A 24,377-nucleotide genomic window follows, 5' to 3' on the forward strand; every position below is an offset into this window, starting at 1 on the left:
TGAAAATGTAGATGGAAACACTTCTGGGTTACAAATCACATGTAGAAGTAGGGGTATTTACAAACAAAAGCTCTGTAAGCATTCAAAAACAAATAAACCATGAAATCAACAGGAAATTATTTGGAGTCAGCCATGCACACAAGACTTCAAAATTTGTATCAAACTATACCAAAGAGAACACAATTATGTCAGCTATTGTTAAGCATGAGACAATGTTCAGAAACCTGATCAGCAATATAGAGAAACAATGTCCAGATTCTACAAAAGGGACTGCTTTGTTCTCACAGCGGGATAAATGTTTACAGCAAAGATTCCAGTGCATTTATTGAAAAATTTGTTATCATCTTAGCATTTCTGCTGACTACAAATCTGTCAATGAGATATGATGTGGCAGACTGGTCTTGTGTGAATAATGAAATTCGACAAACTACATTAAACATTTCTGTTCAAAGTTTACAACTAGAAGAGTAGAAAATGTGACACCCCTAGAACAGTGGGAAGGATTCTTTGACCCATAAAGTGATTTGTATTAAAAATCCACAACATAGCTAAGGTAAGACATACTTTTTTCCATTCATTTACATGTGATACACACACACTTCAAGCAAACCTTTACCTCAAAAGCTATATAATATTTTTAGATTACAATTTTGGATACAAAATGTTACACATCTAACAAGAAATGTGACCTATTTCTAAAGTTCCTGACATTCTTTCATTCATTTCACTTGTTTGCATCTCAACACTGAATTCCCACTTTTCATACACATTTTCCGCAGATAGCTTTTTTTTTTTTTTTACATTTATTACAGATGTCACTTGTCTTGTTTCCTTTGCACATCCTAGGGTTAGGTTGGTTGGGTTGGGTTGTTTGGAGGAGGAGACCAGACAGCAAGGTCATCGGTCTCATCTGATTAGGGAAGGACAGGGAAGGAAGTCGGCCGTGCCCTTTCAAACGAACCATCCCGGCATTTTCCTGGTGCGATTTAGGGAAATCACGGAAAATCTAAATCAGGATGCCTGGACGCAGGATTGAACCGTCGTCCTCCCGAATGCGAGTCCAGTGTGCTAACCACTGCGCCACCTCGCTCGGTTTACACATCCTAAATTGACATTTCTTTCACTCTTCTGATTTGTCTGATCCTACAGCCATTTCTTTGATCAGTTGTTGTTTCCTGTTAGTGAATTCATCTACCAGCTGCAGAACAAACATGTTGCTCTTCCAGTTACTTGACTGTAGATGATCTACACATTTATAGCTGCCATGTCTAAGATAATTAAAAGACACACATTGGCCATATCCTGCATGGTGACCTTATCTGAATATTTTCCGATTGTTTGAGCAATGATGTCAACACTGTACTTTGTGGTGTTACAGAAGGGAACAGTTTCTGGTTTTTTCTTTCCTTCTTTGCTCAGTACTACTATAGGATGTAGTGTGCTGTGAACTGTGACACTGTTTCCAGAATGAGATTTTCACTCTGCAATAGAGTGTGCGCTTATATGAAACTTCCTGCAAGATTAAAACTGTGTGCCAGACCAAGACTCGAATTCGGGACCTTTGCCTTTCGCGGGCAAGTGCTCTACCGTCTGAGCTACCAAAGCACGACTCGCATCCCGACCTCACAGAGTTCAAGTCTCTGTCCGGCACACAGTTTTAATCTGCCAGGAAGTTTCAGTGACACTGTTATTTTTAATCCATTGGTACACTATCAAGAGTGTACCCTGGCCTACCAACCTTATTCAAGATGACAATGGAGTATAAATCTTCAAGACAACAATGGAATGTAAATCAGATCTGCCCTTCTTCATGCAATTAGAGATATCTCGGCAAATCTGGTTCACTGTTAATGCCAAAATGAAGGGATGTGAAGTTGTCTGCTGTCACATTACTTCCTTGGGTTAAAAACGGCTCCTAATGGCTAGGGTTAGTCAGCCTTCCTCCATACCAATGCACGGGAAAGCACTGCAAATTTATTTTAATGCCTCATGTAAGACTGTCCAAAATTTGTCTCCATATTTGTCTGGTTTGCAACATACATGATACTTTGCTTGGAAGTAACTGCTCACTATTTGTAATACTTTCATAAGGGCAGTAACAGTGGAGGCAGTTTTGCATTAACTTTTCTCATATGTAAGAAATAAGAGAAAGTAGGAAAGCACTGAGCTGCAGATGACTTCTCACTGGAGTGGAGGAATCTGATAAGTTCTCAGAATCTGTCTCCTTCTGGTTTTATCCCTCATGAAATTAGGCCCCCAAGAAAGCAATTGAAGGTCATCCAATAAAACACCTTTAGCACAAGAAGCACCTCTGGTATACTCAATACTAATCACTGCCTCCAATTCTTCCAACGATTTGATCGTTTCTTTTTAAGGTATGCATCATCAATTCATCATCAAAAAGCAGTTGGAATGCACTGACGATGGAGTCATCCACTCGAACAGCAGGCATGGGCAGTGAGTCCTCCTCCTCCTCCCTTCAGGACATTCAAGGCAGACCACCTTCCAGGTGATGACACTTCAGCGACCTTCCGTTCTGTACCCTCTTCGAAGTTGAGTCATAAGTAGATGCAGATGTTGAGTTGATTCCAGAGACTGTTATGAAGAGAACTGAGATCGAAAGACATCGACTGATAGCTGGTGCTCTTCAGTTCGCTACCAACACTGTCATTGCTATGCGTCAGGCACTCCGTCCGTATTTATACGGGTACCCTTCCTTTTTCACGTGCTTCGTCTGGTTTGAAATTGATTGCTTATTTTTCTTTGATCTGATAAGTGCCGTTCTCTTTGTTATACGTGTTTACGTCACTCTAAGTTGAAAATGCGAGTGTTTACGACCTGTCACTGCTCGCGGCATGTCTTGCTTTCGTGCGCGCTACCGCAGCTTCCAATTGAGAAATCGTCTCATTAGCGAAACAATGGCAAGAGACTGCTATTTGTTGCTACTTACACTGCTGCTTTCTTTGATAATAATCAACAAGAACCAAATAATAGACTGTGTGTGATAAAAGATGTTGTGAAGGAGAGTTTAGCGAAAATTTTTCTTCGTTTGAAAATCTTTGCCAACGCCTCTTTAGTACATCACATTCTGCACGGAAATTAGAGTCATATTAGGTTTCAAAATCTAGTCAGTTGTCGTGCTTCATTTCTGACTGTATCACTATTCGGCGTAAGAATAATACGAATATAAACATGGCATGATGTGTATATTCTTCTGCATTTGCTGTTGTCTTACTCTAGTTTCGTAGTTTGTTAGGCAGACAGGATTTAAATGAGATAGCAGCAAACACGAAAGAATACATGGCAAAATGTTTATATTCGTATTATTCTGACGGTGAAGAGAATACTGCATGTGATTCACAATTCAGAAAAGTTCCTCTTAGCAACCATCTCTCGTCACAAGTAGGAAAAAATTCAGAACATAGCGTTGGCCATATTGACAAACATCCCAAACAGTCTTGCCAGTCGGATTTTCGTAGTACATTGAAAGGCTGCTACATTCGAGGATGAACAATACAGAATTTGTATTTACTTCGTTGGATAATGTATGAAAATGCAGTGGTCGAAACTCGGGGGGGTGGAGAAAAAATCTCGTCTTCCACCTTAATTTATTTACTGACGCAGAGGTTTTGGCGCCACTATTTATCTTTGTGCCTGCAAAGCATGCCTCTCAACTGAATTAACAAGTGTATTCAATTAACACTTTGCAACACTATGGAGTGCGTCTCATAAAAATAGCTCACAGGTAACAAAAGAAATTACAGTGCCTAGACTTAGGAGAAGGAAACTGGTTGAATGGAAGTTAGCTAGTCTACTTGGCCACTCAGTGTATCTTAACCCAATCCACACAAACCACTATCTCAAAAGGCACAATTTCCATCATCCTACCCGAACTAGAGTTATGTTGAATACTTTGATATACAGAGTTAAAAGCTTGGTTGACAGGAACAATCTCAATGTCATAATAAACCATCTAACCTCTGTGCTCAAACAAAATGGCTTCAGACACATGAAATGAAGCCAGTTTTCTCAGGAAAACACAAATCCAAATATTGTATAGCAATGCAACACTACAAGATCAGAACATGATGTCTCTTCCATTATGTGGATCAACATCGAGCAAAATCAAATTAATCTTAAACAGATGTGAGATTAAAACTGGTTTTGACTGCCTAAGAAAATCAAAAAGATTTTGTGCCCTGTGAAGAATGGTAGTGGCCTCGGAGTACCAGGTGTTTACAATTCTCCATGTGGCAACAGTACCGCGTAAGTCTATTCTAAGCACTTCCCAGCACTGTACCAAACATCAATGGCACATAGAACACAGATACCTAGAAAAATCTTCTGCTGTCAAACACAGCCTAACAAAGTATAAAATCTTTTTATTAGCAGATACAGATTCTAGGCCACACTTAGGAACAACTGTGACTTAATTACCAAGGAGGCAGTGGAAATTAGAACATGAGTAAAAAATTTTAACAGAGATTGGGATTCAGACTCAGCACTGTGTTGGGACAGGCACTTCACATTGAGACAATGCACAATTGGATAGATTATGATAGAAATAAAGACACTGCGAGTGCATTTGATATTTTGCTATGTTTGGTCTGTTTCCAATATTCCTTTCTCACAGCATTCACCCGGAGGCCTTTTGACTTGGACCGACAAAAAGTCTAAAAGTCAAATTACAGAAACAAAACCATTACAGTAAAAGTAAACAGTGCAACCAAAATTAATTATATAAAAGAAAATCTTAAATAAACAAGTGCACTTACGAATGAAATGTGACTCCTGTATGCTCTAGATTATGTAAGACGAATTAGTACATTTGTAAGTGACAGAAGCTGGCATTTTTGATCAGAACACTTTCGTCAGAAGTTAATGCTTGGGACAAGCGGGTGTAAAGTTTGTGATGTCATAACAACTTCCCCTATTATACCTCCAGGGTGCCAAAATAATCTGTGATTACAAGGGGCCCTTCTTCATAAATTACATTTTTGCAATTCCTTAACTTCTTTGACAGTCAATGGTTTTTCTGATGACTACAATGATGGATACTGACACACATTTTTATTGAGAATTATCATGTGTTCCAAGAGCATTTAACACGACAGATCTATCGCAGAAGACTTCGTGATTATATCAAAAGCTGTTTAGTCTGTTATAACAAGTGAAATTGTCAGTAAAATACAGAAAAAATGTCCCTCTAAACTGGTGATAGATGGTACAGCTGTTGCAAATTCCAGATCCTTCAATGACTTCTTCATAAACTATAATGAAAAGGGTAACTGTTCACAACCAACTATAAATCCCACATTGATAGAGAAAAATTTCAGAGGTTTTCAATTTTCTAATGTTTCAAGCTTTCAAGCTATGATGCAAGTATTTTAATGTACCCAAACATTTAAACTGTGAGGTTGGATAAGGTTCCCACCAGAATAATAAAAAAATAGTCTCTCATAGTAATGCGTATCCACTCTCCCTTATAATCAGTCTTTCAACAAGGGTTGTTTCCCCAGATCAACTAAAATGTGTTGAAATGTGACAAATTCATAAAAAATATAAACAAAATGAAATGGGAAAAGTGTCCTATTGTTACCAACTGTCTTGAAAATATTTGAAAGATGTGGATTGTCATTCATTACAGTTCAACAACAAAGAATTCCTGGGAACACACGTTCCCAATGCACAGCTATGACAGAGTGGTTGCCGGCATGTCTCCTTACACACTTCACACACAAGGTCATGCACAATATAACTAAGTAAGGTGGATCAGTTTTGTAGATGAACTATTTATTTCCTGCAGTATACACCTTTATAGTTGATAATGTATTTCTATTTCTCTGGAAGCTTATAAATGTCATTTTTCCAAAATGTAGGGGTTTTCATGTTGATGAACTCTCTGAGGATCAGTCCGCAGCCCTCCAAGGAGGTAAGGTGTTTGCCATTCAGGAAATTCTGCAGGGAATGGAACAGATGAAAGTCAGAAGGGACAATGTCTGGAAATACGGCAGTTGAGATAACACACCTCACTCAAAAGAATGCAGCTTTTGATAGGTCACCATATAGCTATGTGGTCTGGTGTTGTCATGGTGAAAGAGATAATCGAGTACCAAATCCGGTTGTTTCTCATCAATGGCTGCCTTGAGACAACCCAACTGTGAGCAGTATGTCTTGGTAGTGATAGTAGCATTCAAAAGTAGTTCATAATATAGTACGACTCTGCAATCCCATCAGATGCACAGCAGATTCATTTTTGGGTGCAACTCTGGTTTAGGAACCAATAGTGGTGGCTGCCCTGTCTTGTGCCACGATTTACTCTTCCGAGCATTATTGTACATGATCCACATCTCATCTTCAGTTACCACCCGTTCTAGAAAAGGAGCATTCTGACTGTATCTCAATAAAGACTCACAGATGGACAAGTGCCGAGTCAGATTCACTTTATTCAGTTCATGAGGAACCCATACATCGCGAATATTTATGTAACCCAGCTTCTTCAAGTTTCTGGCTACAGTAGCACAAGTGACACTGAGCTCCAGCGCCAACACCCGCATTATCATTCGTGGATTGTTGGCTATTAAGTCATTAAGCCATTCCATGTCTGTAACCATTAGCCATTCAGATTTGTCTGTTTGGATGAAATTCCCAGCTCCCAACAGACTAAACCACTTTTGACTTGCTCAAGCCATTACTGAATTATTCCCGTATACAGCACAAATCATATGCCGGCATAGTGATTTCTTAAGTGATAACCATGCACCTGTATGTATCCACTAACTTAGGTGACTATGTCTGCTGATCCTTAATATAGAATATAACTTCAAATTAATTTTGTTAGTCTACATACAGCGCTACAACTGACAAGTCATTTATGTCACAAACTTTGAATGTGGGAGTCATGTAATGAGACAAAGATTTTTTCCCCCCTTACCTGCATTCCATGTGTAACCAAGAGAATAGTTTTCCCAGAAAGCTTTGATTTAATGCAATGATTAAAAATATTTCTTGCCACCTTTGCATCAACAGCACTCAATGGATCATCTAGCAAATAGATGTCTTTATTAGCATACACTGCTCGTGCCAAGTTTATTCTCTGTTTTTGTCCTCCACTGAAAAAAAATTTAAGAATTTGTGTAACTACTATCAACAGTAAAAACTGAATAAATTGAGTAGCACAAATTGTGAGATAAATTCCTAGTTCATATACAGATCATACCATGAAAAATTAGGCTCTCCATTTAAGCCGTCACATAAGTAAGCAATCAATCAACTCAGAGTATAGTTCATTCGCTTGTCAACATGACTGTGAACATGTAAGCCAATTCTTTGTTCACATTTTACTACTTTTCTTTCCTTCCTTTGCCTTTCATAGACTTACCTTAAGTTAGATCCTCTTTCTCCAATTTCTGTTTTGTCTCCATTAGCAAGGAGCTCCAAGTCACGCTGCAGACTACAGCATGTAATGACATCTCTGTACCTCTCTTCATGATAAGGCAATCCAAACAGGATATTTTCTCTCACAGTATCATTGAAGATCCATGCCTGCTGAGACACAAGGGCCACACTGCCCATCACTTTTATGTGACCATTCACTGGCCTCATCTGAAACATTAATCTGAATACTAATAATTTTATTTCATATTTCGCCGAAAAACAATGTACACAAATGTTACTGTAACACTTAAAAACACAATTTATTTCAGTTCAAAATTATCAACAATGACACTATCAAAACAATTAATTTACCTGCTCCACCAGGGTTGCCACGAGTTTCTCCAAGTGAAATTCCCTGGTATTTCCCTGATTTCCAGACAAGTTTTAGAATTTTTCCCTAACAAGTTTTGAGATCTCAAATTAAGACATAAGTTGACACTGTCTTTGCAGCTATGGTACAGGAAACAATAGTGCAAATGAGGAAACATCCAAAAAAAACTTGCAAGTAGATAGCATTTGCTGATGTGAGCAAAGATCTTAAGTACTAACATCAACATCTTTTGTAATGAACTGTTTTTAGATGGGAAAGCAAGCCAAATGCTATATGTGTTTCATTAAAATCATTAGTGATTTGAAATACATTCACTGATTCAAAAAATAAACTCAGAAAAAAGTAGGCCTCTTGAAAGAAGCGTATAAGGCAGGGAATAATTATGTAAACCAACACTACATGTAATCGCCAATAAAATGTTGGTTCTACTATGTTGGTTTTGTCAGTTATTACCCACTGTGTTATATTTATTATTTTACAGCTATTGCGTGATTTTTCTTTTGAGAAATATGAGTACATAGTGTACAAACCGCCAGTGACTGACATCATTTTCTTCTTCTTATCATCCATACTTTTTAACATATAAACTACCTTAGAAGCGTCAAAATGTACTAGAACAAATAAAATGCTATAGAATGCCACTCTGCACAACATACTTGTTGTGAGACAGTCACAATTCCTGAAATCCCTCGCCCACGCTGCGGAGCATTACAGTCCTGGGTCCAAGGATAAACCATGAAAATCCACTGCATTACACCACACACAAACAGACCCGGCCTGCAGGCAGATCGGTGAGACTAAATCCGACGGGCAGAGCCTGCACATTAGTGGGAACTGAATGGCTTCATACAAGCAGGCTCTATCCATTACAGATACCCACAGAAACAGCCTCTGGTTTCACCCGTCGAGGAAATCCACTCATGTGGCCAGCTATTCACAAGCCACAGAAATCTTGTTGATGAAATGAGATCACAGTGATCAATCTATGCAACAGATAACGTGTTCAAATACTCTTGAGTATCAAAAATAATGAGGATAGGTAGCAACTCCATGAAAAGATGTTTGCTGAGCTGCAGACAGGCATGTAGAAAAGACAATCACTCTCTCACAAGTAAATTTTCAGCCACAGCTTTTATCAGAAAACAGAAGTGCGCACACATACATTCACACCATCACTCCGATGCAACTCAAGCTCACACAACTGTCATCTCTGGCCGCATCGTCTACAGTCTCTGAGAATCACAGCCTCCCCACCTCTCGTCGGCAGCTGCTAGGCTAATGGCAATAAGTGGTGGCAGGGGAGTGGCGGGAAGGGGAGAAGCAGTAGGAATGAGAGAGTAGGGAAGCGGCGCAATTACTCAGCTGCTCTCATCCAGCAACAAAATACGACACCTCAGTACACAAACCATTTCATTACTGAGACAAAAATGAGATTTTTCCAGTGTTTCTTTTTTTCTCCAAATTTCCCTGACTTCTCTGAAGTGTTTGAAATTCACTGATATTCTCTGATTTCCAGAACCTTTAGCAACCCCATCTACATACCATCAATGTAACCATTATTATGCACAGGCATCTACTTCACAATATTTTCCAGTTTACGGTTGTGGCAACAATGACTTTCAAAGTACAAACAACAACTAAAACAAGCAAAAAGATATATATGTTCAGTAAACTAGATAAAGAAATCAGCAGTGTCATACCTCAATGAGGAAGTTGAAACTTTTAGCAAAAGGCAGGAGCATGCTGAGGAATTACGGGTCTCTGGTTCAAGTTTAAAAGAATAGTTGACCATGCACTGGATAGATAGGTACCCAATAAAACAGTTCACAATGGGAAGGAATTTCCATGGTATACAGTCACTGTAAAGAAACTTCTAAAGAAACAGAGATTACTGCATAATAGGTCTTAAATGAAGCGTAGGGCTACAGATAGAGAGACGCTGAATGAAATGTGTTTGGCTGTCAAGAGAGCAGTGTGTGATGCCTCAAATGACTACCATAGCAGAATATTGTCAAGTGGTGTCTCACAAAACCCAAAGAAATTCTGGTCGTAAGTAAAAGCTATTAGTGGCAGCAAAGTTAGTGTCCAGACCCTAGCGAATGAGACAGGCTGAAGCTGAAGGTATCAAAGCAAAAGCTGAAATGCTTAACTCCGTTTTTAAATGTTCCTTTACAAAGGAAAACCCATGAGAATTGCCCCAATTTAATCCTCGTACCACTGAATAGATGTATAAGTGAGTAATAGTGACAGTGGAACTGACAAACAGCTGAAATCGTTGAAAGTAAGTAAAGCTCCAGGGTCCAACGGAATCTCTGTTAGATTCCTTACTGAATTTTCAGATGAGTTAGCACCTCTTTCAACTAGAATCTATTGTAGACCCCTTGAACACACAACCACGATCACTTCATGGAAAAAAGCAGAGTTCACACCTGTCTACAAGAAAGGTAGTAGAAGTGATCCACAAAATGACTGTCTAGCATCCTTGACATCAATTTGTTGTAGAATCTTAGAATATATTCTGAGCTCAAACATAAGGAGGTATTTGAACAGAATGATCTCCTCAATGCCAACTAGCACGGATTCCAAAAACACCGATCATGTGAAACCCAACCCGTACTTTTTAACAAACTGAAAGCTATGGATAAATGCAGTCACGTAGACGCTGTATTTCTTGATTTTCAAAAAGCACTAGACTCAATACCACACCTACACTTATTGTCAAAAACTGAGAATATGGGGTATCAAGTGAAATTTGTGACTTAATTATGGACTTTTTGGTAGGGAGGATGCAGCATGTAATCTTGGGTGGTGAGTCATTGTCAATTGTAGATGTAACTACAGGTGTGCCACAGGGAAGTGTGTTGGAACCCTTGCTGTTCATGTTGTAAGTTAATGACCTTGCAGACAATACTGATAGCAACCTCAGACTTTCTGCATATGAACTACTGTCTGACAGAAGCTGCATAAATATTCAGTCAGATCTTGATAAGATTTCAAAGTGTTGCAAAGATTGCTTTAAATGTTCAGGAATGTAAAAACGTGCACTTCACAAAACATAAGCAGTAATATCCTATGACTATAGTCTCAATGAGTCACTGCTGGGACTGGCCAACTCGTACAAATAACCTGAGTGGAACACTTTGCCAGGATATGCCATGGAATGATCATGTAGGCTCAGTTGTGGGTTTACCAGGTGATGGACTTCAGTTTATTGGTAGAATATTGAATAAGTGCTTACAAATCACTCGTGCAACTGGTTCTAGAATATTGCACAATTGTGTGGGATTCCTACCAAACAAGACCAACAGGGGATATTGAACATACCGTATTTACTCGAATCTAAGCCGCACATTTTTTCCGGTTTTTGTAATCCAAAAACCCAACTGTGGCTTAGAATCGAGTGCAAGGTATGCGGAAGTTCTGAAAAATGTTGGTAGGTGACGCCACAACTAACTTCTGCCGTCGAATATATGTAGCGCTATACAGGCATGCTTTGCAGGCACAAAGAGAAATACCGGCGCGAAAACCTCTGTGTCAGTAAATAAATTAAAAAAAGGTGGAAGGCGAGCTTTTTTCTCCGCCCCAAGTTTCGACCACTGCATTTTTGTACATTATCCAACAAAGTAAATACAAATTCCGTATTGTTCATCTTCGAATGTAACAGCATTTCAGTGTACTACAAAAATCCGACTGACAAGACTGTTGGGGATGTTTGTCAAGGTGGCCAACTCTACGTTCTGAATTTTTTCCTACCTGTGAGATGAGATGGTTGCTAATAGGAACTTTTATGAATTGTGCATCACATGCAGTATTCTCTTCACCATAAGAATAATATGAATATAAACATTATTCTTTCGTGTTTGCTGCTATCTCATTTAAAGCTTGTCTGCCTAATAAACAATGAAACTAGAGTGAGACAACAGCAAACGCGGAAGAATATACATATCATGTCATGTTTGTATTCGTATTATTCTTATGCCTAATAGTGATACAGTCAGAAACGAAGCAAGGTCAATTGATTAGATTTTTAAATCTAAGATGACTCTAATTTCTATGCAGAATATAATGTACTAAAGAGGCGTCTGCAAACGGAGAAAATTTTTCGCTAAACTCTCGTTCAGAACGTCTTCTGTCATACGCAGTCTATTATTTGGTTCTTGTTGATCATTATCAAAGAAAGCAGCAGTGTAAGTAACAACATATAGCAGTCTCTTGCCATTGTTTCGCTAATGAGACGATTCCTCTCTCTATCACTGTTTTTTTTTTTTTTTTTTAAATTGTAAGTGGCGGTAGCGCGCCCAAAAGCAAGCCATGTCGCGATCGGCGACAGGTCGTAAACACTTACTATCAGAATGCGACAAACAATGCATGACACAGTACACTAATGCATTTTCAGCTTAGAGTGACGTAAACACCTATAACAAAGAGAACGGTACTTAGATCAAAGAAAAATAAGCAATCGATTCAAACCAGATGAAGCACGTGAAAAAGGAAGGGTACCCGTATAAATACGGACCCGCCTGACACGTAGCAATGGCTATCTGGTAAAGCTTAACTGCTAAGCTTACGACATGAACCAAACTACTGTAGCTGTATCGTCATTCAATCGACCTAAATTGTGTCTCATATTACAATGGACCAACTTTGTTTCGATTTGGAGGCGCCGCCTAAAACTTTTCTCTCCCCTTGAATTTCGAGTCTCAAATTTCAGGTGCGGCTTAGATTCGGGAAAATTTTGTTTCCCTTGATTTTGAGTCTCATTTTTCAGGTGCGGCCTAGATTCGAGTGCGACTTAGATTCGAGTAAATACGGTATACAGAGAAGGGCGGCACGAATTGTCACAGATTTGTTTGATCCGTGGAAAAGTGTCACAGAGATACTGAAGGAAATGACTGGAAGACTCTTGAAGATAGATGTAAACTATCTCGAGAAAGCATGTTAACGAAGTTTCAAGAACTGGCTTTAATTGATTACTCTAGGAAAATATTAGAACCCTCTATGCATCGTTCATGTAGGGATCATGAATATAAGGTTAAATTAATGACTCCATGCACAAAGGCATTGAAACAATCATTCTTCACACACTCCATACATGAATGGAATGAGAAGAAACCCCTTCACTGTGGGACTGTGGTTTTCAGAGTACAGATATAGATGTAGATGTGACCTACCCCTTTCACCACAATCCCCACCTCCCAGAGTGAAAGATATTAACGTATTGTTATTTTAATTAATACCATAGTCAGAAATAACAATATAAGAAAACTGATTTACAAAAAACATCTGTATGGTGCAAAAATTGGCAACTGACCCTAAATAATGATAAGTGTGAGGTCATCCACGTGAGTGGTAAAAGAAGTCCATTAAACTTCAGGTACATGATAAATCAGTCAAATCTAAAGGCTGTAAATTCAACTAAATACCTAGGAATTACAATTACGAACAACTTAAATTGGAAGGAAGACATAGAAAATGTTGTTGTGAAGGCTAACCAAAGACTGCGTTTTATTGGCAGGACACTTAGAAAATGTGACAGGTCTACTAAGGAGATTGCTTACACTACACTTGTCCGTCCTCTTTTGCAATACTGCTGCGTGGTGTGGGATCCTTACCAGATAGGACTGACAGAGTACATCGAAAAATTTCAAAGAAGGGCAGCATGTTTTGTATTAATGCGAAGTAGGGGAGAGGTGTCTCTAAAATAATACAGGATTTGGGATGGCCATCACTAAAACAAAGGCATTTTTCACTGTGGCAGAATCTCCTCACGAAATTCCAATCACAAACTGATCATCATCTAACACAGCCTGAATTTTCTACTCCATTCTTCTGTATATTATTCTTTGCATGAACTGTTAAGCTGATTGTGCAATAATTCAAACATTAGGAAATATTAATCTCTAAGGTGAAGAGCACAGGTTTTTTCCCCCCATCCAATTTCAGATGGAAAAATCCAGAATTTGTTGTGGGACATTACGGAATATTCCTGCTTCAGCCCCTACAATCTCATTAAGTTCTGATAGGTTGCAGCACTGTACATAGCCTTCAAAATGGCATTTGTAATGGAGGAGCGTTCCAAACAGAGCAATGTCATTCAGTTTCTTTTGGTAGAAAACTGATGTGTCGAAGATATTCATAGGTGCTTGCGGGATTGCTGCGGACGACGCATGAACCTGTGTTTAGTATATGCCGCCTTTAGAGTCTGAAGATGGTCACTGTATGGCCGAAACCGGTCATGACTGTGTCATAAGAATGTGATTGTGTCTATAACAAAAAATTTTACAAAATAATCAGTCACTCACTCCATTGACAAACTGGTCAAGTATTATTACAATGTCAAGCAATGGAAACTCCAGGTTGAACTACCAACAAAATTAGGAAAAGGATACAATGTTACTTTTTAAAACGGTATTTTAACAGCAATGAATCAAATGCACACCAAGACAACAGAATAATAACTTACATCTCCTGTAATGGCAGAAAGAAGAGAGCTTTTGCCAGATCCAACACTACCACATACACCAATTAATTTTCCACGGTGTACATCTAAAGTAATATCATGCAGTGTTTCCACAGGTAGGTTCTCATCTACACTGATAAATTTTCCTTCTTCCTCCATAGAATCACCATTTTCTGCTGGTTCACGTTTCACAACACTCACTCTCTTTCTATTGCCTGTATAATAAAACAAATACACAACACATAAAACAATTGCCCACACGATAAAGATCCACTAACTTACTAACTAGCACATAACTCAATATCAGATGGCGTCATTTCAACATTTTATAATGCTGTGTGGTCAACTGTAAATGACATGGAGAGTGTTTAAGTTCCCTGTTTACCTTTCTTCTTGGATTTAGTGTCGACAACTGCAACTTCCCATGCAAAAGTTCCATTTCTGAATTCAACCAGTTTCTCTCCCACTGATCGTATGAATGGAGACTCATAGTTTGGTCGATGGAGAAATTTCTAAATAAAAAGTAATAGAATGATGAAGATTGAAGTTAGTAGGTACTCACTTCCAACTGTACAAAGATGCTATAAATGTAAAGAAATAACAGGAATCTGAGAAACTTCTGACAGATGCTTTGTCTATTACTGTATTTATTGTTTATAGAAAAAACACAGCTACTTGCTATTTGTTTACAGCAAGTAGTTATTTGAAATGCCAATGAGCAACATGCTTTAACAATAAATACACATCATTTACAAAACACCTTAAGTTTGCTTAATTATTTTTAAGGGACTAATGCTCACACAAACAATTAAAAATTTTACAGTTTTGATCCTCCAACATGTGAAGAGACTGAAGATTATTTTCACATCAAAATCATATGAAACAACCACACTAAGGAATAAAAATATCAAGAGACTGGAGGAGCATATTATCTGCACTAAAAAGAAGAAAAAAATGAATAGCTTGAGCCATACTAATAAAGTGAAGGAAGACAATAAATATACTGAATTTGGGGGAAAATGTACAGTAACACAAAACACATGAAAATATCATCATCAAGCTTCCAGTTTCATTTATCAGAAACTCCATTTCCCAGAAACTGTGGGAGAAAACAGATTAATAGACACACACCGGTTACTTGCATCCATCAATGCAAAAATGACAAGTAGACACTAGAATCAATGGTTGAAAATGATGGAAAGGTTGCTGACCAGCTTTAAAAATTTAGTGCAGATGAAAGTGAAAAGTTCACCTGGACAGTAGTTTTATCGCTCCTATATTCACATGAAGTTACATCAGCATACTTTCAACTGGCAAATGCATGTCATTACAGTCATTTCCTGAATACGTACATGGAAAGAACCCAAAGTATCTCAACCAAAGACAGCTTATCAGTCAAATCACAACATTAAGCACAGCTCCTGGTCTGCAGAAGCTACATCTTGGTACCAGTAAATAGACTCTTGCAAGACAACGTTAGATGTAGTTCGATTCAGTGAGAGAGTGACAGAAGAGAGAGTGGAGAGTGCTAGGTGACAGTGGGGTAGGCTAGGCATTAGAGAGGCGTGTAGAGTACATAATGATGGGTAAGGCAGTGAATGATGGGTAGGGAAAGGGGACAAAGAGAGGGGAATTTGAGATGGATAATGGTTGAGTTGGAGAGATGTTGAAAGGCAGATACGCAAAGACTGAGAGAAGAGAGGAGAGTTAGGTAGACACAGGTGAAGAAGGAGCAATGGGGAATGGAGGGGAGGGAAGGGAAGGGAGAGAACTGCGAGTCACATTGTGAACCGATAGGGGCAGAGGGGAGCCCCTTTTTCTAATATCTGTTTCAAATTTGACATTTATTAAACTGTGCTACCTGCTAGTGAAGTTGTTAGCCTGACACTACATCAGCAATCAGTAACTATTCTGACATGTTTTTAATTCATCTCTTGTTTCTTTTACATTATGCAGCTTTGTTGCAGAAAAGGTAAAAGAAATGAGGTGGCATGACCATTCAGTTTGATGAAAACAAATGGGAAAAAAAAGGAGTATGGTTTCAAATATACACTCACATATGCTGCTCCAGTCATGCAGTCTCTATCTTCTGTGTATCCAGGATACTGAGTGATCTTTCAGTTATAGCACAGAAAACTACAACTTTGTCACCTTTTGCCCATCCTTTTGTAAAATGTGTGTTAAGAGAATCACTGAATTTTTCAGTTTTTATTTGTGAATATTTATTTACATAGCCTTATCAGATTGGAGCTTTCAGGTACTTTATTACATCAGACAAAGCAGCCATGTGATTGGCATCTACACACACACACACACACACACACACACACACACACACCTAAAAACAAAGATGATGTGACTTACCAAACGAAAGCACTGGCAGGTGGATAGACACACAAACATACACACAAAATTCTAGCTTTCGCAACCAATGGTTGCTTCATCAGGAAAGAGGGAAGGAGAGGGAAAGAGGAAAGGATGTGGGTTTTAAGGGAGAGGGTAAGGAGTCATTCCAATCCCGGGAGCGGAAAGACTTACCTTAGGGGGAAAAAAAGGACAGGTATACACTCGCACACACACACATATCCATCCACACATATACAGACACAAGAAGACATATTCAAAGGCAAAGAGTTTGGGCAGAGATGTCAGGTGAGGCAGAAGTGCAGAGGCAAAGATGATGTTGAATGACAGGTGAGGTATGAGTGGCGGCAACTTGAGATTAGCGGAGATTGAGGCCTGGTGGATAACGGGAAGAGAGGATGTATTGAAGGGCAAGTTCCCATCTCCGGAGTTCGGATAGGTTGGTGTTAGTGGGAAGTATCCAGATAACCCGGACGGCGTAACACTGTGCCAAGATGTGCTGGCCGTGCACCAAGGCATGTTTAGCCACAGGGTCATCCTCATTACCAACAAACACTGTCTGCCTGTGTCCATTCATGCGAATGGACAGTTTGTTGCTGGTCATTCCCACATAGAATGCGTCACAGTGTAGGCAGGTCAGTTGGTAAATCACGTGGGTGCTTTCACACGTGGCTCTGCCTTTGATCGTGTACACCTTCTGGGTTACAGGACTGGAGTAGGTGATGGTGGGAGGGTGCATGGGGCAGGTTTTACACCGGGGGCGGTTACAAGGGTAGGAGCCAGAGGGGAGTGGAGATCCATCCTTCATGAAATCCTCCCCACTCCACCAAGAGTGTCTTTCCGCCGTCCATCTAACCTTTGTAACCTCTTAGTTCATCCCTATGAAATCCCCAAACCACCTTCCCTACCCTCTGGCTCCTTGTAACTGCCCCCAGTGTAAAACCTGTCCCATGCACCCTCCCACCACCACCTACTCCAGTCCTGTAACCCGGAAGGTGTACACGATCAAAGGCAGAGCCACTTGTGAAAGCACCCACGTGATTTACCAACTGACCTGCCTACACTGTGACGCATTCTATGTGGGAATGACCAGCAACAAACTGTCCATTCGCATGAATGGACACAGGCAGACAGTGTTTGTTGGTAATGAGGATGACCCTGTGGCTAAACATGCCTTGGTGCACGGCCAGCACATCTTGGCACAGTGTTACGCCGTCCGGGTTATCTGGATACTTCCCACTAACACCAACCTATCCGAACTCCGGAGATGGGAAGTTGCCCTTCAGTATATCCTCTCTTCCCGTTATCCACCAGGCCTCAATCTCCGCTAATTTCAAGTTGCCGCCACTCATACCTCACGTGTCATTCAACAACATCTTTGCCTCTGCACTTCCGCCTCGACTGACATCTCTGCCCAAACTCTTTGCCTTTGAATATGTCTGCTTGTGTCTGTATATGTGTGGATGGATATGTGTGTGTGTGTGTACGCGAGTGTATACCTGTCCTTTTTTCCCCCTAAGGTAAGTCTTTCCGCTCTCGGGATTGGAATGACTCCTTACCCTCTCCCTTAAAACCCACATCCTTTCGTCTTTCCCTCTCCTTCCCTCTTTCCTGACGAAGCAGCCGTTGGTTGCGAAAGCTAGAATTTTGTGTGTATGTTTGTGTGTCTATCGACCTGCCAGCGCTTTCTTTTGGTAAGTCACATCACCTTTGTTTTTAGATATATTTTTCCCACGTGGAATGTTTCTCTATCTCTGAGGTACAACATAATCTAGTTCCATGTTCACTTTATACTGTTGCTTTCACATTTTATGAACGATTGGAACAATTCTCTCTATGTCTGAACTACCAATTTCATGTGTTTATGCTGGCAACACTGAGAGTTAAATACCAGTAAGCGTTTGTTCTTCTAAAAAGAAACACACAACATGTGTTTGGAAACAATTTTGAACCTTATTTTAAAGCAACATGGTGTGTGTGTGTGTGTGTGTGTGTGTGTGTGTGTGTGTGTGTGTGTGTGTGTGAGAGAGAGAGAGAGAGAGAGAGAGAGAGAGAGAGAGAGGGAGAGAGAGAGAAGAAGAAATCCTACATACATATTGATGTTGCATGCATTTCTTAAAACACACACACACACAAATAAAATATCTGATGATCTTAACATGTATTTATTTTACCTGCAGTTTTTTACAGCTGACATTTGCCTCTGCTAAACATTTAATGCCGTAAGGAAGTGTTCCCACAGTAAATTGCATAGCAGTAAACACTGCAAATATTGTAAATACTTCAGCTGCAATCAGGTTGTTTCCAGTAATGCTGAAAAGAAATAAAACCCTATTAAAACTGGAACCTCTATGACCAGCATAGAAAATTCTCTCTCCAAATTAATGCACTGATAACTGCATCTCAGATCACTATGATTCTGAAACCTGAAAGATGTTAAAAATATGTAATGCAACTTTGTTAGCAATAAGTAAACCAAACAGTTACATCCAATAACAAATACATTACTGTGACTACTGCTGCAGAAGCTACCTGCGTTTAGGAACACCTTCATACTTCCAATAGAAATTCGTCTGTCCAATGGCTCAGATATAAACTGTTCTTGCATACAAATGAGTCATTAATTATATAATTTTATATACTACTTTCAGTAAGTTAACTTCACATTAAGAATCGTATGATCATAGCGGTAGGAGGGCAAGGGCTTTCTCCGAAAAATTACAGTTCCTAGTATTCACTTATTTATTAATTTTGTTTGTATTTGTGGTGGGGGGAGAAGGAGTGGGGGCAGCTGAGGTCATAAGTGCTAGAATCATATTTTTAAAAGGGCTGGTTGCTGAGTAAAGCATTCCGTAGTTCTTGAAATTACATAAGACAGAGGAGTGAAAACGTTATTAGTACATAAGTAAAACTTGAAGGACTAAAGAAAGTGGACCCCAAACACTAGCTGAAAGGCCACAAACATAGTGTCCCACTACCTGTGAGGTATCTGTTGAATGCTCAGATAGATCAGATGTAACACATACATTACAATGAAAGGGGATACAAAAATGGCATTTTGTTAGAAAGTAGTGCACCACCAGTGTGTGTAAGTGGTGTGGGGTGCCACTTAATAGATGACGACAATCAAAAAGACAGTGTCCAACAGATATATCTGCTCGAGATGAGAAGGACCAGAGGAGGTTGGCAAGCCATGGGGAGGGTTTTAATATCCCTAAAATTTTGTTCCCACAGACAGAAAATCAGTGTTCACACTAGAGTAATAGAATGTTCCTATGTACAGCCATGAGGAAATCATCAATCAGGGCAGAATACCTACACGGCCTTGGTAGTAGAACAGTAGCCTTCAATGCTTCATGGCCAAATCTCTCGACACACTGATATCTCCAGCAACCCACACAAATGACACAACTGGTGGCAGCATCAGCGAGTGAGTGAAGGTAGTTCTGGATCCACCGTACTAAAGTGTGGTACATGTACATTGCACGGAGGTTCTGGAGAGCACTGAGGGATTCAAAGTATACTACATACCCAGAGAATCAGTGCCACCAGATGCACTGGGTGTCATGATGAAGGGCAGTAAACTCTGTAGTAAAACTCAAGAGGTCTAATTGGCAACACCTAAAACAATCTTAAAAAAGAAAAAAAGGCACACCCCACACTATACTCATCCTCAGAGCCATTGATATACATGATAGTGCCATCACCAAGCTGCATGCAAAACTCCAGAAATGTCAAGTGAATGATTGAAGAAACTGCAGTAGTGTTTTTTGGAAGTGAAGTAAATCCAAGATGGTTACAGACCTCTGCACAAATCCGGGGAGGGGGAGTAAATGCTTGGCCCTTAAGAATGTAGCTGATAACCCGCTAAGATGAAGTTTTTAAACCAGAATACAAACTCGAACACTGAGCGGCTACAAAGAAGCATAACTTGCCTCATAGACAGTTCCACAGACACTCTTAACTGGACTGGTAGGAAATGCACCAGTAGCCAAGTGGAAACCTGTGATAACAAATTGTGTTACGGCAACATAAGACGGACACACACACACACACACACACACACACACACACACACACACACACACACAAATGAAAATACTAGACATCCTTTGCCCAGCTTTGTTTGGACTGAGGACCAATACAAACACAGGACTGTCCAGTTCACTCCTAATGAGGTGCCATGAAGAACGCGAAAGAAATTAAGAGAATGGACGTAACACCCTTCCAAGCTGGATATGTGGAAGTATCAACACAATTTTAAACCGAACCTTAACTTCAGAAATATCATAGTTTTGATGAATGGAAGAGCGGCAAGATCAGGAAGTAATGATGTGCAAAGGCACTCATTTCACCACCAGAAATTCACACAGACTGTGGAAGCTATTTTCTATACTGCACAAGTCCAGGTACTCGAGACAGAATTGAAGTTGCCACTTGAGTGAACAAATCTCCCAAGAGCTGCAATTTGACTATATTAACAAGGAGAGCTAGAACCAGAAGAGCATTAAAAATGTTGTCTTGTTTTTAAAAACTCCCTAACACAGTGGGGCAGGTGGCCTCAAAAGCCCATCTGGGAACTGTGCGGAGGATTCCCTCTCTCCAACATGTGCCATAGGACTTTTCCAAACAAAATTAAATGTTACAGGCTAAGTCTGGCTCTTCTGCAGGATGTTGATCATGATGCAGGTCAACAGGACAAGTCGGTTGACTGCAGAGCATGCCTACAAAAGCCACATTGGATTTTGTTACCAACTTCTGAGACTCTAGTCACCAAATCACCTGGCCATTGATCATCACCTTGCAGACACTACTGCTGAGGGAAACAAGATAGTACCTGGAGGGAAAATGTCTGTTCTTGCCAGGCTTAGGTATAGGTATTACAGTGGCTTTGTGCCAATGTATAGGAAATTATGATATCTTAAGATATGACTGTATACATAGAAGGGAAGTGTTTGGTATTGGGAGATAGGTCTGCTACATATGAATTGTCCTGGAGCAGACAATCATAGTGATGAAGTAGCATGCTCCAACTCCCCCACAGTTTGCATCTACGTGAGTACTCTGCAATTCACATCCAAGTGCTCAGAGGAGGGTTCAAAGAAAAACTTTCAGATGATTTCTCGACCATTCCATTCTCAAATGAACAATTAAATCTTTCCTTGTGAACTCCGATTTCTCTTATTTTATTGCGATGGACATTTCTCCCTGTATAAGTGGGAGTCAACAAAATATTACCACATTTACATGAGAAAGATAGTGATTAAAATTCTTGTGGCAATGAAAAATGGTTTATATATACATATAGTGTAGAAGGTCTCTCTGTTGCATCTGTTGTACCTTATGTGTGTTTGGCTGATAAAATGCAATCTTTGTTTTGCCTTCCCCACTACACTGTTTATGTGGCAATTCCGCTGAATTGACAACTTTAGATTCGTACCATTTATCATGTAACAGTAATGTAATTCAATTCTTTTTAGTATTCTTGTGGAGGACCTCACACTTTATCATTCAGGGTCAACTGTCATTTTTGCAGCATACAGCTAACCTGTCTAAATCCTTTTGTAATTCTTATTGACCTTCTGATGACTTAACTAGACAGTAAATAACAGCACCATCTGTAAACAAATATAGGAGGGCTGTTCACATTGTGTCTCAAATAGTTTGTAGAGATTAGAAACAACGGAGGGACTACAACATTTCATCGGGGCATGCCAGGTATAACTTTTGTTTCATTCAATGACTTCCCATCACTTGCTATGAACAGTGTCCTTTTTGACAAGGATTTGCAAATCCCGTTACACAACTGAGATGATACTGCATGCGCACTCCATTCTGACAGGAGATGCTTGTGGGGAAAAGTGTCAAAAGCCTTCTGGAAATCTAGAAATATGATTTCAACTTGAGAAGCCCTGCCAACAGGAGTCATTACTTCATGTGAAAAAGGGCCAGTTGTTTTTCACAAAAATGATATTTTCTAAAGCTGGGCTACGAGTCAATAGATCACTTTTCTTGGGATAATTCGTAATGGTCAAGCACAGTACATGTTCCAAAATCTTACTGAAAACTGATGTCTGTGATACGGGTATATAATTCAGCAGAATACTTCTTTTTTCTTTCCTGTGTATTGGTATCATCTGTGAAACTTTCCAGTCTTTAGGTATGGATTTCTAATTGATGAGCAGTGGTTTATGATGAGTGACTTAAGCTGCTACACTACACCGAGGGTATCTACTTCTAAGTTATTCGTGTTGACAGCTGTCCTTAATTTGAAGTCTAGAATGTTTACTGCATCTCCTTTGGTGAAGGAATTTCAGAAAAACGTGCATAGTCAGTAACATGTAATACCAATATATACACAAATTTTCCCAGAATCTAATAGTACTAAATATGACACTCAAGCAATGAAAACTAAATTCCAGATTGGAATACCAACAATATTATGAAAAGGAAAGGTTGTTACTCAGTGTAAAGATGACACACTGAGTTGCAGATAGGCACAACTAAAAGACTGTAACACATTTAGCATTTGGTCAACAACTTCTCCAGATAGACAACACACAGATTCACACCAGCAACCATACCTCATGCACACGTGACCGCCAGGTCCCAGCTACCGGTGATGGCACTCAAGTGTGTGTGTGTGTGTGTGTGTGTGTGTGTGTGTGTGTGTGTGTGTGTGTGTGTGTGTAAAACTGTCTTTTTGTTGTGCTTGTCTGTAACTAAATGTTATCAGCTTTACGGTGAGTAGCAATCTATCCTTTCCCTAATATCGTTGCATATGACCATTGCGAAAAGTCACATCTGCTACTGAGACTCATAACAACTACAAATTTTGAAACATTTATGGTATCTGACAGAAGATTTCATTAAAAACATTAAATATTTTTCTCAAAATTTTATAACATGAAGTACTTGAATAGGTTACAATATTTTCAAAAGGTAGCACAAAGTAGCCCCCTGCCATCCTCCGCCACCCATGGTAATGCGAGAGTTAATGCCTTCCAAACAATAGCTTGTCTATAATAAACTTTGTCCGTGTGGATGATGCCCAGATCAAAGGACTGCAATTTTCTTGTGCAGCACAGTGGCAGGAACTCTGTAAGTGCACATTGAATACATTTGTACTTTTTGTTTTGCAGGACAAACATCTACAAACAGGAGAATTTTCCTGTTACAGGTTCCGATTCTTACATCATTGTTATGAGTTGTTTTTCAATTAGTTCCAATGTCATCCACACTTTTGTTACTGGCACCGTAGTTCTTGAGCAATATTTTTACATTTTTAAAACAATATGGTTTTTCTGATTTGTCAATCACAAATGGTACATTTTTTTCTGATCCATCACCATTTGTGCCTAGCATTACTGCACGGTGAACTTTACTCTGTTTTCCTCCATTGCAATTTTTGTCTTTCAAGGCAAGTGGTTTGTTTGAAAAGATATTGAAAAAGAGATGTGTTCCACTTATGTTGAAGATGCCCTTAAGTTTATATTTCTTTGTATATTCTTGTAATCTAACACACTGCCATTCATAACAGTTTTTATGTCTACATTGCTTCCTTTATCACAAACAGTTTTGTACATCATATTATACCGCTTCTTGTACCTATCATTTCACCCATTAGAAGTGGAGAATGATTCCAAGCATACTGACCATTCATGAGGATGTTGGAAGCATGTGCTGCCTGAAATCAGTTTTCGCAATTTCTCCTGGCACTACATATTTAGGGTAACTGAGTAACTGTCACATTTTATTTCATTTTATTTTGTTTTTTACTTGGGC

General features: G+C 39.4%; 1 protein-coding gene across 1 annotated transcript in view; it reads right to left on the reverse strand.

Moving 5' to 3' along the window:
* LOC126412811 (ATP-binding cassette sub-family C member 5-like) overlaps positions 1-24,377 on the reverse strand; it is a 276,750-nt gene that overhangs the window by 120,299 nt on the left and 132,074 nt on the right. The window contains exons 10-14 of the mRNA XM_050082599.1: positions 18,767-18,905; positions 14,614-14,740; positions 14,232-14,443; positions 7,382-7,605; positions 6,935-7,112 (exon numbers count right to left, since the gene is read on the reverse strand). Of these exons, the coding sequence (XP_049938556.1) occupies positions 6,935-7,112; positions 7,382-7,605; positions 14,232-14,443; positions 14,614-14,740; positions 18,767-18,905 (880 nt within the window). The remainder of the gene's footprint in view (positions 1-6,934; positions 7,113-7,381; positions 7,606-14,231; positions 14,444-14,613; positions 14,741-18,766; positions 18,906-24,377) is intronic.

The sequence above is a fragment of the Schistocerca serialis genome, chromosome 1 (genome assembly GCF_023864345.2).
Source record: "Schistocerca serialis cubense isolate TAMUIC-IGC-003099 chromosome 1, iqSchSeri2.2, whole genome shotgun sequence".
NCBI classification, from domain to species: domain Eukaryota; kingdom Metazoa; phylum Arthropoda; class Insecta; order Orthoptera; family Acrididae; genus Schistocerca; species Schistocerca serialis.